This window comes from Zonotrichia albicollis, chromosome 15 (assembly GCF_047830755.1).
Source record: "Zonotrichia albicollis isolate bZonAlb1 chromosome 15, bZonAlb1.hap1, whole genome shotgun sequence".
Lineage (NCBI taxonomy): Eukaryota > Metazoa > Chordata > Aves > Passeriformes > Passerellidae > Zonotrichia > Zonotrichia albicollis.
Window position 1 is genome coordinate 10436002 of NC_133833.1, and position 15650 is coordinate 10451651.

General features: G+C 42.0%; 1 protein-coding gene across 3 annotated transcripts in view; it reads right to left on the reverse strand.

Annotated features, from left to right (window-relative positions):
• FNIP1 (folliculin interacting protein 1) overlaps positions 1-15650 on the reverse strand; it is a 64435-nt gene that overhangs the window by 26104 nt on the left and 22681 nt on the right. For all 3 annotated transcript variants that reach the window (XM_074552016.1, XM_074552015.1, XM_005483583.4), the window contains exons 2-3: positions 11043-11169; positions 2494-2637 (exon numbers count right to left, since the gene is read on the reverse strand). In XM_074552016.1, the coding sequence (XP_074408117.1) occupies positions 2494-2637; positions 11043-11169 (271 nt within the window). The remainder of the gene's footprint in view (positions 1-2493; positions 2638-11042; positions 11170-15650) is intronic.

Here is a 15650-nt window from a genome sequence, read left to right on the forward strand (position 1 = left end):
ACTGTAGGCAGTACTGGAAAAACTAGAATTTAGAACCAGTCAGTATGAACCAGCAGCTCCAAGAAAATCTCAGCATAGATGTTAATGACTCCAGGAAATAACAGGTTTGCCAGCATCACAAAATCCTGTCTTAAGAACACTGCAAATTATTTCAGCCTCATGCTATGATTGTTGTTTTTAAATCTGTTGCAGATCTCCAAATGAAGGACACAATTCTGATTAAATGCCAAGCCCTTGATGTGGGTTTTGATTTCAACTTTCTGCTGTTGTGAAAATATAATTCTAAAGCTCAGTAAAAATACTTTATCTTAAAGTATTGATTTTCTTTGTCAGACAGCCAAATTAAAGTGAAAATCAGCTGCTTTCAAATTTAATTATAGGGGTTTCCCTTTCCTCTGAAAGACAGACAAGCCCTGCTGAAGGCAAAGACTGTGATAAGATGAGCCCATGGCCTGTTCAGTCTGGCATTTCCTCTACAATTAATAACAGTAATTTTATCATGCATAACCAAAGGCACATATTTCGTGCATTTAGTATGGAAACACTGTTACAGCTCAGCTCTTTAGGCCTCTAATGCTGCAAAACTCAGGTCACTCAAGACCAAAGCAGGGTACAATCAACTGGGGAAAGAGGTTAAATATTAAAAACTCAAACAAAAAGTAGCCAAGGAGCATCCGGCAAGAAGGGCACAGCCTGGGGCACTGACAGCCTGGACACAAACCAACTCCTCAGGTCACAGTTTAGAGTTCCTATAAAAACTGATCATAAAATACCCACAAAATGTTTGTGATTGCACATTAGCATATTAGAGGTAGTAACATTTGCATGATTTGGAAATTACATTTCTGAACATATTTACAGCTTTTAATACTCCCTTTACTGTACGTATTGTCCTGTCAATAACTAAATATATCTGTAAATTAAAAAGGCAATAAGAAAATAAGTGTTAAATATGGGACATAATTACAAATATGGAACCCTGGAACAAATCCTATTTCACCTTGCAATTAAAGTTGCTCATATATAATCAAAGTGTATTTAAACAAGAAAATATAAAATAGTATTTCAAAAGCCGCATAGTATTATATTATTTGAACTTCCATTTTATAGCCTTACAAAAAGCAAACAAGAGAATTTATAAATACTCCAATAAGTAACTTCTGAGCCTACAGACACAGCAGTTAAAACATAGGAAATGCCAGGCTGAGTGAAGTCTGGACAAACTTACTCTGGCCCTTCTGCATACCTAATACTAAATTTTACTGCACATTAAAGAATTCTTGTAATTTTGTCTCTCTGCTACTAGCTGGGGTAGCCTGGAAGGAGTCTGATGAATGCAGTAGATAGTTCACAATAAATATGCTGTGGAAGACCAACTTCAGCTGAAAGTGTGTGGCACAGTCCCACAGCCACTGAGATTTCAGTTCAGCTCAGTAACATTTTGAGTGAGTGATACACATGAGGAAATGGGAACTTCAAAAGGAAAACTTTCCACAGCTTTAAAATGCATCCTCATGCCAAACACTAAAATTCATTTTCTTTAGTAGCATTGAGCATTGTTTGCAGAGAGCCTGCTCTGGAGCAGAGCCAGGTTCTGGGAGCGGGGGGCATGGTTTTTCTTGGGCACACAGTGCACAAAGGAGGTTGCTTTGTGCTGGAAGGGAGCTGCTGACAGAAACATCTCTTCCTTTCATAACCACAGTAAATGCCCTGCCAGGAAGGGAGGAACGGAAAACAGATCTTCAGCCACCTTACCCAAGCTGTGGAAAAGAGTGTGATGAGACAGAGAAAACAAGAATACACAGCTTGCCAAATATAGCAGGAGTTAACGTGACAGTAGGAAAGTCAGCGCTGGAAGCTTCTTCACTTCTATCTATGGGAGATTAAGACATCAGTAGTATTGTACTCCAGAGCAGGTTGTGGAGATAGCAGCTTCCCTCAAACACACAATTACTTCATTACAAAGAGTGAAAAGGGCTTAGTTCTATTTTAGGGTGGCTTAATATAAAACACTTGTGATCTGTGGAAGGAGAGATGACAAAAATATATCCGTGTCAGATGACTCTAGCTACTCTCATGGCCAAAATCTCTTATATAAAATGGAACTCAAGTGCACCAAATCCCTTAAAAAGCTGTTACACAGACCATCCTTACAGACAATGTTATTTCTCTGGCATTTGACAATGAAATAGACTACTTCATCTACACCAAGATATTTGTGCCTAGTCTGATCGCACCAAATGAGTGTTATCACCTGGGTCACAAAATGGAACAAATGCCCTGGAGAAATCGCTGCCATTCAAGACATCCCAAGAGAACCAGCTGGCTGGTTTTAGACTTGATAATACCCAAAGCCGCAGTGTTAAACATTCCTGAGTCACCCAAGGTCTTGGTTCTCACTGCTCTCCACTGCCAGCCTCTTATTTCAAGTACGTTAAAACAGTCATGCCTCACCTGCTGTTAGCATCTGCCATGGAAAAAAAAGTGACTCACCTGGTATTTTGGGCATTGCTCTTTTGGATCAGAGAACGAGGAGGATGAATTGATTGAACTATCCAAGGAAGAAGAGCTGTCTCCTCCAGGCTTTAGCTGGCAACACTTCCCAAAAACTCTCACCTGAGCGTCACTGCAGAGTTTCTGAAATAAAGACAACACACGTGACACACTAAGTCCCATGACCTGAAATCATTGTTAGTATCATTGTACTTACCTGTTTAAGTAAGATATTTAGCAGCTGAAAGGCTCATGCCCCAGGAAACAGGTAATAGAACATATACCCATTTCTCTGCAGCCTGGCTGTCCAAAGGAAAGCTAAGCTCTCTTCCTTCCAATTAGCCAGAAGCCAACAGGTCACTACAACTCCATCTCCCTAAGTAGACTTTTTTAGACCCAGGATTAGGAGAGAGGGTGGTACCAAAGCATTTAAAGGAAGGGTGGCAATGTCCACCTTACTCGCTGTGCCTGCCAGAGTGGAGATGACACAGGAGTGTAAGCAGCAGCTCACTATTAATTATCAAGAAAGAAAAACACAGAATTCAGAAGATTCATGTTACAAGGGCAAGTGGAGAGAAAAGATCCTATTTTTCACAGATCTCTCCCTAGCTGTGTCTAAGCCCCCTAGACTTTCTCAAGAGTGGCACAGAGGTGACACATTCCTTACGTTTTCTGTATGAGGGAATTGTGAGGCTGAAAATGGACAACACCGAAAAACACAGTGCTACAGAGAAGGCAGAAAATAGTCACAAAACTATGAAGAATCAATCCAAAAGGTAAATTTTGATAGAGATTCAGACAAAAAGCAGAGCAGAGAATAGAGTTTAGAGGGCCCAGATGGAGCTGGAACTGATGTACAGAATGGGCAGGATCTGTGTTCACGCTACACACAGAGAATTATCAATCATTAGCATGGGAGATGCTTTACTATGTTCCATTCACTATTTAAAAGCATTTGTGATTTCCCTTGAGAATGCCAGCATCCCAAGGAGAATCAGCATCCACCAAGTTAATGCAGTTTACACAGCACTGGCATTGCCAACCCTCCTCACCTAAAGATCTCAATGTATTTTTCACACGCTCGTTACACTTCAGCACACCCCCGTAAGGTTGGCATTATTTACATCTGCTGGTAGGCAGCACTAGGAGACAGAAATAGTCCACACTGCTCAAAATTCCACACTAACTCTGCCCTAAGACTTCCTTAATTACCATTTCCTACACAATCACCAAACCAGTAAGAGCAAGCTGGAAGCAAACCCTGCTGAAAGGAAGGTTTAAGGACAGATGGGAACACAGAAGTGCTGTTGTATGTCACAGCTTCATGTCTGGACTCACAGCTCCCTGCCACAAGCTTCCTCTTCATCCAAAAACATGGCCATGTCTCAGCTTTTAAGGAAAAGGCATAAAGAAAAGTGTGAGATAGCCAAGGCACACATTAGTAACTCCACAACTGCTCAATAATCAGCAATGGCTGTTGGAAAAGATGACTGGCCTGACTGCTGTGGAGGAATGGGAGGCCCATGCCTCTGTCCTAGGCTGTCCAGGTTATTTTTTTAGGGACAGGTGACTTAAATTTGGCCTTAACTGTGCTTCAGCAAAGCAGCAGAAAATGGCCAGGATATTAAAGCCCCACGTGGCAGCCTTCACTGCTGCTCCCTTAGAAAGCTGCTGCCACAGAAAGCCTCAAGGAAAAAATGTGCAGAGGAATTAGTAACAGAGGGGAGGGAAGTGTTCACTTTCCCCCAGCCCTGTCAGCTTTCCTGACACACAGCAGTGTCTCTCCTTTCCACACAGTGGAGAGCTCACTGAAATCCTGCAATATGCAGATTTGCTAATGGCTGCTGAGGATGTGTGGCTTGAGCACAGTGCACAATGGCTGGAACATGTGAACGATCATCATATGACTTCAGTAGGAGCTCGTGAACTAGAATTGCATTTTATCTCTGACACAAACAACAATGTCCTAGGCTAGGCAAGCATCATGTGATAAAACCACATACAATCCACAGGGTTACAGCAGCTTTTGCAGGCAAACCACATTTCAGCTTGCATTTTCCATCAGATGTTGAAAGTTCCTTCTAAAATGTTACAATTATAACTAAGCTTCCTTGAGACTGTAGAAATGCATTTACTGACTTTACAAGAGAAAATAAAATTCTGTGCATTAAAAAGAATAGGCTGAGTTTGCAAATCAATTACTTTTACATAATTTCTTCTCATTGTCACTGTATTTTTCTGCACAGCAGCTTTTCCCAGATCCACTGGGTGGTCGGATAACTTGCAGTAATAGTTGCCTAATTTAAATAGCAAACCAGGAAAATGGCTGTTTGGTCTTTGCAGTGGAGTTTAATGAACCAAAACTCCTGCAAGGAGTCTTTGAATGAGGTCAGAATTTTTTAGCTCTCACTTTTCAGACCCTTGTGAACAGTAAATCCCTCCTAAAATGCAGATCACTGATAAATTTTGGTGTTTGCCCTTTTACAAACTTAGCATGTGTTTAAGATGAACTCCTTGGACAATGAAATTAAGTACTTGCAGTGACCCTCCCCTCTGCAATCTCTGACTTCAAATGTCAATGAAATTTTAGATGCTACAGATCTCAAGATATTATCCATCAAAGGAGTAGGATTACTTGCATTCCCACATAATATTCCAAAGATATTCAAGCCAGGCTTCCAAAAATAAAAAAGTAACCTCATTATTTAAGAACTGTACAAGGGAAAGTTTCAAAGCTGTGAATTTTCTTCCCCATTAGACGGAGTTGCATCAAACCTGATCCCTGGGCAGGGTGGTGCTGGAGTGCTCTGAAATGCCCATTTTTGCTGGAGAGCAGAACATCTGCTGGAAGGATGCCTCTGCTCCTGGCTGCCACCCTGCTCTCCCCGCTGGGGTCACACTCTGTTCTCTCCCTGCCAGCTCACTGCAGATGCCACCCAGCTCCAAACACTTCTGGCAGTGCCAGTTCTGACATTAGAGGTCATCATTGCTGAAAGTCTTGGAGACCTATCAGGCAGATCTGAAGAAAACTTAAAGTAAAATGTCTTTACAGGGAACAGGGTACAAAGTAATTTTCTTCCTCAGTTCCTCTTCTGGAGTCTTTTTTCTCCACATCTGTCAGCAAAGCCTTTTAACTCTTTGACACAAACTCTCTGTTCTCCTCAGCAAGGGGGAAAAACATGCCTGGTGCTGTGAATAGGAAGAGGAATTTCTGCTGGGCAGGTTTTGCTTTGGGGATAACAAGAAAGTTGAAAGGAGCCTGGTGTGTTGAACTAAATCAGAGTCTGTGTAGGTGTGTTAGGGCTGTGACTGAGTGACAGAAGGGAAAAGAAATGTCATCATATGCTTTACTCTTTTTTACCTCTCTGCAACAGCAGGTGCTCAAATACCACTGTGGTGGCAGTGATAGAGAAATCTCTATTTCCAAGCAAAGTTGCTACTCTTCAAGAGATCTGTTCCTCATTTTCAAAACAGGCTTTCCAGAATAAAAAATATTTCAAAACAGATAAATTAACTCTTCTGCTATATTAATATGAGTTGGTCTGTATGTGCAATGAAATGTATGTATCCACCTAACACATGGGAGTAAACTGAACAGGCACTCATTACTCCCCTTCAAGTGCTCACGTAAAAATCCAGACATCTTTCTTAAAATGCAGTTGCCAAGTGCTGCAATTTTCCTTTATTTCTAGAGTTGTTGAGTTCCTCTATTACTCAGAGGTCAGTGAAAGAAGTCAAGACAACCCTGTGCTCCCTTACTCCACTAGTATTTTTCCATGTCTGTTTAGAGAGAATAAGCTGAGCTAAGAAGGTGGGACTTGATCTCTGTGCTTACAGCTTTATCCATCTGCTCCACTCTGCTCAGACAGAGTCCAGAGTCTCCATTTCACACAACTCACCTAAAAGCAAAAGGCTCACTATCCAATTACTAATCCCTCAAAGCAATTTGCTGTTCAACATTTATCCAGTGCTGAAGTCTGTCAGAACACGTGGCTAATCCTGGCTTGTTTCAAGCAGCATGCCATTTCTCTACTTTGGGATAAATATGACATTCAGAGTAAAAGAAATTGACACTGAAGGAGATGAAGTATCATATGACCTTTTAGAGAAATTATTCACAGATAAAGACAACTAGTGGAAGAGGTGAACTTTGCATTCTCCAAATTGAACTTCACTAAGGCACCTCTACATCTCAAATTCTGTACCCCAGGTTTCTCATTTCATCAGAACACCAAAACAAATGCTATTTCTGAAAACCTTCTTCTGCCTCTGGGTCCTGGCAACAAGTCACTGCCCTTCTCTGATTCCTTGTCTTTCCCCCTTTCCTACCACATGCCCAAACTCTACATCTCTGCTCAGCACAGCGCAGTTTGGGTCCTTCCATTTTGTTCCTCCCTTCTCTTCCTCATGGTCCCTTGACAGCCCCCCTTCCTCCCTGTACTTCAAACCTTCCTCTAGGCTGATCTTCAAACTTAGGAAATCTTTTAGCTCTTACATGTCCCATCAGCACCTCTCTCCAGCCAGATCCCCAATGTTAACCACTCTATTGTCATAAATCCCCACTGGACAAAACAGAAAGGAAAATGAACATTAAATGAGACAGTTAATCCCTGTCCCACTTTGCCTGCTCCAAGGGACGCCATGACCCAAGGTTCCCCTTTTCAGCTTCTTCTTTACTTCACTCCCCACTCCTCCCTCCTGGCACCATTCCTTATCCCAATCAATTACCAGCCCTTGGAGGCAAACTCCTCATCCTTCAGCTGGCCTTTGCACTCTGGCAGTTATGGAGACATAATTCCTGCACCACACAGTAAAACACAAGCCAGCCTCAGCAGCACAAGCTGAGTATGGATGCAGTGTCAAGGTTGGGAAGCCAACCAAGCACAGGGAAAGGCAGAGTGAGGCTGACAGCCCAGCACTGCCTGGGCACCTGGCTGCTGCACCTTAAGCAGGAAAAGGAGCTGCCTGTTGTGCTTATTTGAAATTCAAAGGAGGCCTGGTGCCACAGTTTTCTGAGGAGCACACCTGTGTTCACACACAGCTCCTGGCTCAGGCACTCAGTACAGCCCAGGGCACAGGGAGGAGAGCAGGGCTGATGGCACCTGGGAGCAGAGAGCAGGAGAGGAGGTGTCACAGCAAGAGGAGCAGATGAACACAGAACCTAACAGCAGAAACCAGTCATAGGTTGTAACATTATCACCTGCACATCAAGTAACACAGTCTCATTAGAAATGAGATACTTACTGCTATGAGGAATGAAAAAAAAAACTCTCTAGAGGAGGCAGTGGCCCAAACTCACAAGCTTCCCCATAGAAGTTCTTTGATGCCCAAAAATCCAAGGGATGTGGATGCATGGGTGTGGACAGAGGCTGTTCAGTAAAGCCATCAGTAATGCCTCTTCCTCCTAGCACAGGCTGCCCTGTACAGTCAGTGTGCAAATGGCTGCTCTGGTGCATTTGCTCATGACCTAGTGCCACAGGGCTGCAAGGGGCAGCCACTCTCTCTCTGGGATACTCTGGCAGATAGAGTGAGAACTCACACACTCCATTTTCTGATGCTTGGGACACAGCAGCCTTTCCCCTCTGCTTCCAGAGCCCATCTGATCAATAGCCCATCCCCTGGAAAGCTGGGGAAGGACCTCTCCGGCTCAGCACCAAAAAAGGTATAGGACTCACAAAGGGGATCTCTCTGCCTCCCACATGCAAAGTGCCCACAGCTGCCTGAGGCAGATCTGTGCCTGGCACAGCCTTGGGCCAACATTCCCGGTGTGGGGAATGGCCTGCAGCCCTCCTCCCTCACCAGGCTGCTGCTCAGCCTCCCTGGCACGTTTAACTCTAGCAAGGCTGGGGGAATCACCACTTCTCCTGAACAATCAGAATATTGGAATGGCCACTGCAAACTCCTGACTGCCTTCAGTGTCCTGCTGTGCAAAATCCTCCCCAAATTCTTGTCTATTTAATATTTACCTTTACTGAAGACACGAAGAGGCTGAATTAATATCCAATGAAAACAAAAGGTCCTTATTTGCGTTATAGCACATTTCCCTCACAGGTAAGATGAACCTACTAATGCTTTACTAAGGAGAGCCCCAGCTTGGTGTGAGCACAAACTCAGCAGTTTTCACTGGTCAAAAATCTAGAGCATAATCTTTTATTTCTTGAAACATCTGTGTCTGCAAAGATTTTCTCTGATGCTCCCTAAATTTTATGACCACACCCTCTCTTACAGAATTCAAATGCCTGAGCCACATTCAACCTTGGTCCACCACACACAACTTTTAGCATATGTAGGGATTATACACATAAAACAGACCAAAATACATCTCACCTTGCCGGCGTACAACTCTTAAATTATAATTGCTTTCATGTTTGATAAAAAACACAAAATGGGAACTGAAGAGCACAGCACCATAAAGCAAAGTGAAACCCTCTTGATTCTCTGTGCTAGACTGCTTTGACTTGAACCAGAACACTCTGGCCACTGCCAAGCACTCTTCCAAATGTCTCTCTCATGTTATTTGTAGATCCAGAGGTATAAGTCACATTAGAAAATGGGGGTGAGGGGGAAGAGATGCAGAAAGCCTTGCACAAAATGTGGGGTGCTGAACAGACACCCTTTTCAGAACAAAGAGTGCCCAGCCCACACATGGCTGGCTGCAAAAGGGCAAGAGTGCCTTGGAATGTGCTTAGAGCCAAGATCTGGCTTTGTATAGGCAGGGTGTGTCTTTGCTAATGAAAATCATGATAAAGAGCAGAGAAAGGAACAATGCAATTCCTTGAAAATGGCCAGTACATCCTGCTCACTGCACAAACCCACACTGAGCTCACATCAAGCCCAGCTGAAGACTCTCCTGCACATTTTTACCAGCAAACTTTTGGTTCATGAGAAAAGTTTTGCCTGACATGACATTATCTGAATGCTGCAGAAAGCAGATACATGGCAAGCAAATGTTTCAATATATCCACTTTCAAAGAATACTAATACTATGAAAAACAAATGTATAAAGTTCCCAGAAATGACTTCTGGGTATTTAAAATGCCCTGGAAAGAGTTTTCCTCCACTAGTCTCGTGTGGAGATGGTGAGTACAGCTGTTTCCCTCCCCCTTAGCAAAGAAAAAGGGAACATTAATATGGAACCTTATCAGCTCCATTATCAGCCATTTATCCTGTGGCTGTTGAGATGCCTCAGTCAATGAGCTTTCTGAAGTAACCCAAAACAGTGAAGTTGGCAAGTACACATCTATCTTAAAGAGGTTTTAGACTTTCAAGAAATTAATTTAAATCTGGCAAGAGGATTTATACTGTAAGTTACTTTTATTAATGAAGTAATAGCGGTAACTACAGCCAGCAATTCATACCAATAAACCACTTCTAAAGATCTCCTGTCTTTAGAAACCTGTTTTCCTGGCAAGAACATCAGGAAGAACAGGAACTAACAGAACCATTCTGCAAGTTTAAATAAAAAAGAAAGATGCATTTTTAAACATTTTATGAAACTTGCTTTATTTCACAAATTCTCTCTAAAAACTAAGAAATTGGGATCTTGATTCATAACTGTAAAAGCACTGCAGTAAGCAATGGAGAAGCCTGGAAGTTTGTGCCTGGTAAGACACAGATTCCAGAGGTTTGGATATTGGACACAGCATTTGAGACCAGGGTTAAGAGCATCAGGCTGGCAACAGGCTGGAAGAGGTTGGAAAGCTGGATGAAAAATCTTCTTGCTGTACTCCAATACCCAACAGGAAAACCAGGGCTTGGATGTAATGTGTTATTTTGTGTACTCCTGCTTACAGAAGGACCTCTGTAAGTCCTATAGGTAAAAGCAGCTGGAATCATTAATTTCAATTAATTCACACCATGCTTTCTGCTTGCAGAGCTTAAAATGATTTGTGAATGTTTTTTGAAATGCTGAAAAGGAAGTTCAAAGCAGCTAAATAAGTAGTCCAGCCTTATACCACCACTTTCAGTAGCACTGTGGCCAGAAATTAATCCTCTGTCCAGAGCCCTTAAAGGAAGTATCCTCATCTGACCACATCCATTTCAGTTCCAATTAATAGATTACCATGCAAATCATGCCAAAAGGAAAACCAGAGTTCTCAAGTAACTTTGTGTGAAAAAACTGTCAGCAAAGCATACAAACAGCAATTGATAAAAGTTAACCAAACAGGACACAAGAGGACACAGGGCTGGGGGGACCTTCTGATTAAGAATGCAGACCCCACCATGGCACAAAACCAGATCAATAAATCCCAGTTCAGGCCCTGTTTCAAGTCCAGCATTGTTTGCTGCAGCCCCAGGAAGAAATCCTTCTCACTGCAAGAGCAGAAAATACATAAATCCCAGAATAGAGAGAACCCTACAGTATTTAGAACTGGTAAAAGTGAAACCCCTGAAGCCTGAATAATTTGCAACTTAACAGGCATTTAAATATAGCCCTGCATATAACCAAGGTTTAAATATCAATGTGAATAAAACAGAATGTATGCAATTCATCAATTTGGCCATTTGAAAAATAAAACAATAAACATGTAAATTAGGAAAATACTCACCGACACTGAAACATCCTCTATTTTTCTTTTAGCACTGGAATCAAATAAGACATTCCGTCCTCTCCTCTCACAGTCCTGATACACGATCAGTCGGATCTGGCTTGGGTCAAACTCCGGCAAAGGCCAGCTTTAATTGAAAAAGAAAAGAGCAGAAGGATCAATTACCACAACTCTTTATTACATTGCTCTTTTTACATTATCTGTATATACAACTTGATTAAAACAGAGTCCAGAAAATTCAATGCCATTTCATCAAACCCTTTGATCCTGTAGCCAGAACTACAGCCTTTGTTTTCTTTTCTTTCCCCTACATTGCCAAATTACACTGTCATAAACTGCACCAATCCTCTACAACTGCACAAAATTATGTGTGCAGCATTACTAGATCTTGTGCTCTGTCTTGTGATGCTTTCTTCAAGTTCCAGCTATCTAAAATCAACGTCATAGAACTCAGCTTTTGTGTTTAAAGATACAAAAAACCCCAAGATGAATAATCACAGGGTGGTTTCAGAGAACCACCTGGTTCTCTCCACATCAGCCACTGTGACTCAAGGGCATGGTCAGCAAACCACACAAAGCAGTCCTAACACACCTATTCCCAAACTGGTTTCCAAGGGAAGGAGCTTTCCTGAAGCCTCAGAACCTTCCCTAGTGCCACTACTCCAGAGGAGCTCTCAAAGGGAGAACTTGCAGGGATCAGGCTTGGAAACCATTCTACAATCTCCTCTTTAAAGTGTTTTGTAGTTACCATCTTAAATTTTCAATTTAAAAAACCAGCCATCACTTTAAAGCCCAGCAAGCATTGTCGTCCATTGGCTTGGGAGTCTATTTTCACTGACACCATGTCAATTCTTGGAAGATAGGAAACAAGATACCTGCTGCATCCATGAAACCACCAGGGATCATCTTTCAGCTAGTTTACAAGCCATTTCCTAGATCAAGTGGAATTCTGTCTTCCTCATTCTTGGCTTTTAAACAAGCAGTGTTAGCATGAACTTCAAGGAGCCAGAAACAAGGCACTGGAACTTTCCAGCCATTAATGAAGGATACAGATTCCCAATTTGCATGAAGCTGAACATGTATTTCAGCAAAAAGACATCCATAACATGAGTTAAAACTAGCAAGTTACACTCCAAGACAACAGTAAAATTTCCTCTCCTCTAACTCAGCACCCAAAGGGTTTCCAGCTCTGCACCCATGCTTTATGTGACCAACAAGTTCTGTAACAGCAGAAAATCCATTTGATCACCAAAGCCATCACCACCTATCAGAAGTTTTTAAGGATGCTCCAGTATAGGTACACAATTTTTACAACTAGTGTAGTCCCAATGAGGGGGAACTAAGCATCAAGACATACAGTTACACACTCTCCTGAGATGGAATCTATTTCCTAATCTGCCCATCCGCACCATTTAGCAACAAGAGAGAAAAACAGAAGCTGCAGAGAAGATGGTGTGCAACAAATGTCCAAATCAACTTATTACAAGAAAGAAAACCTTGAGCAACTTGAGCTGAAATAACTTCATGTCTAGATTTGGGGGCAAGGAGCCACACACCATCTCATTAGGGCACCTAAAGCAAAGTGTTATCCACAGCATGAAATGCCCACACGAAGTGCAGACACCAAACTGAGCAAACTGCAGCAAAACCCAAGCACAGTGACAAACTCAGAGCTTCCACTTACTGGAGGCTCTCCTAATTAACCCCATCTTGCATTTCAGAAAATGTAAGAAAACAAAGCCCCTAGTTTGTCTCATGCCTGGGGTGTTACCAACTGAGAAGCACAAAAGGCACTAGAGCTGGGCATGGTAACTGCTCCAGAGCATGACTTTGGCTAGAAGTGAGGAGAACCACTGGATAAACTGGCTTCCTGGGAGAACAGCCTCCATATATTAAAGTGAAATCAGTGGAAGTCCAGAAACAAACATTTTCTCCAGATAGGCCACTGTGGTTCCTATAAAGAAGCTGTGTGACAATAACAATGACTTGCTTGCCAGGAGGGTGCTTTTGCTTGCTCCACCCTTGCAATGCGTTTGAATTTCCTTCACACTCAGACAAAAGCATGTCTTCCATTACCTAGTACTTTTGATATTTGACTTTGAAATTACTGGCAAAGAAGGCAGTAGCTGTTCCAGATCTTAGGAAAGTCTACTTATAAAAAGCTCCAAGAGCAGATTACACACTAAGAGGAGAGAAAGCTAAATATAAAACTCTTGCTGTATTCAGAAACATATTTGATGAAAGTAACAAGAGCTTGTTTACTTCTCAGCTTCTTCACATGACATTTCAACTTTCTCTAGACAAGCATTTAGTAGCTATTATCCATCATAATTTGTGATAATTCCAAAGAAGCGCTATCTCTGTTACATAATAGCATCCTTAAGCACATTTCAGCCTTGCAAAAACATTCCCTGGCAATAGCAGGCCACTTCCCAAACCAGAAGAGCCTTTCAGAGAGCTGGGGGAAAGTTCATTCAGACAGACAGTAAACAGAAGGCAGCCTGGCACCTCCAACTCACCCCCACCAGTGAGGGGGAAGCAGGACACAGAGCTTTGCTTTTGTTGTTAGCAGATTTAAAATACCGTTAAGCTTGATATCTGAATAGATTATCCCCAGAAACATAAAATTCCTGCATGCAAGAGGCATTCTCAAAACAAACATAACAGGGCAGCACTCCAGCGCTCCTCTTCAGCAGATGAAAACTGACCTAGATCTTCTGAATATAATTAGTTCTGTTTATAAATGGAAACTAACTTTGACATTTAACTGATGTTTTCTTGAGATTCCTACAGGAAAACCAGGAGACATAGAATGATATGTTCTAGCAATGATAACGAAAGGTGAGTCTCCATTTCCCACACTGCTCCGGAAATGACAGTTTCTTAATGAGGATTTTTTCCTGCATGAACTATCTGCCACTCATTGATCTTGCCTTGAAACTTAGTAGAACTAAACAAAAACCCCAAAATTAACCCAGGGCAAAACAACTCCATAAGAACCACTACCAAAAAACCCCAAATACCTTTCACCAGTAGAAGTGTTTGCAACTTTGCCACACAGTGCTGTGACCTCAGGCATGGAACAAACGAAAAATTGGTGACCATCAAATTCCTTCTGAGCAGGACACTGCTCCTGTGGAGATCTCCACTACACAAGTGGGGATTCCTCTAGAATGAGATGCTCAAAAATACCTGTTTGGAGTGGAAACCCATTGACATATATATGCTGTATAGGATGTTTCAGGAACAAAACCCAGCTCTCACACCACGACAGACTGGTAGAGGTTGGAAGGGTCTTCTGGAGGGCATCTGATCCAATGCCCCTGCACAGACACTCATGCAAGTACAGAGTGCAAAAGAAAAGGAATTATTTGGGAGAGAAAGGGAAAATCCCATATTATTCATGACGGAATTATTAGAAACCAGCAACAATGAGACCAAGGTCTGAAAAATGGTATTTTAATGCATATTCGCACTGAAGCCCTACTGTTGTTCAGCTCTTCCCTTTTTTCATCCTTTCTGCCTTTGTGCCTTTTTTACCTTCAATCACAAGGAATATCACCTGTAGCTTACACTTACAAATTCATTTCATGTTTCCTGACACCTCTACTAGAGAGATTCATAGCAATCCAGAATTCCAACTGCTCTCTAAGGATGAATTTTCTTGTGTTCCTGGAGTTTATTACCACCATCAACGTTTCTCAGCAAGAACTGAATGGCTGTAAAGTGGTATTATTTCACTCTGTGCAAGTTTTAATAGATGACACAACAGACACAGAGATCCTTAGTTACCACTCCAACAATTAAAATACAGGATTTTGCCCTGTAATTGAATCCCAGTACATTCCTTCCTCCTCATTCCCACCTAGAACATGAACACCACTTCTTCATTACATTAAAGGTTTAGCTTAGTATTATCTTCCCTCCTGGCTGAGACTACTTTTTAAACTGTTTATATTAACGTGGCTTAGATTGTATCTGGTTACTTTTTAATAAAAACAGATACTTTAGAAATCTTAAAGTAAAGCAACTGAAGCAAAATGATCAAGATATTTAGCAAGTAGGAACTGGAAAAGAGTTTTCTAAAAAGTAAGGCTGCTCAAAACCAGAAAAGGACTAAACATGTGAAAAGTAAGTTGAAACTATCAGTCAAACTATTGTTTTCCTACATCATGTTACCCATAGTTATAAAAATTGCCTGGTGATGAATCACTTGGAACTATTTTTAAATGCATCTACGCAAATGATATTTATAGTTTATGCCAGCTTATCTGTTCTGCATGGTTTACATGTTAGCACCTTTTTAAAGGGTGACAGAACAGCCCGGCGGAGCAGACGGGCCCACCTTGTTCCATGCTCCCCTCACAGGCTCTGGCAGGAGGAAACATCTTCCTTCACTGCTGCTGGGTGAGCACCAGAACAGAGGCACAGGGATTCCAGAGCTTATCCCCAGCACCTGCAGATGATTCTCCAGGTATTATCCTTGTTGCAGTGGTGCTTAGACCCAGCCAGCTTGTCCTACACATCCTTTGACAGAGGCTGCATCTGTCATGAAGAGCTAACATTGCAAATATGAGACTGTTCCACTGAGTGCGCTGGGATTTCAGA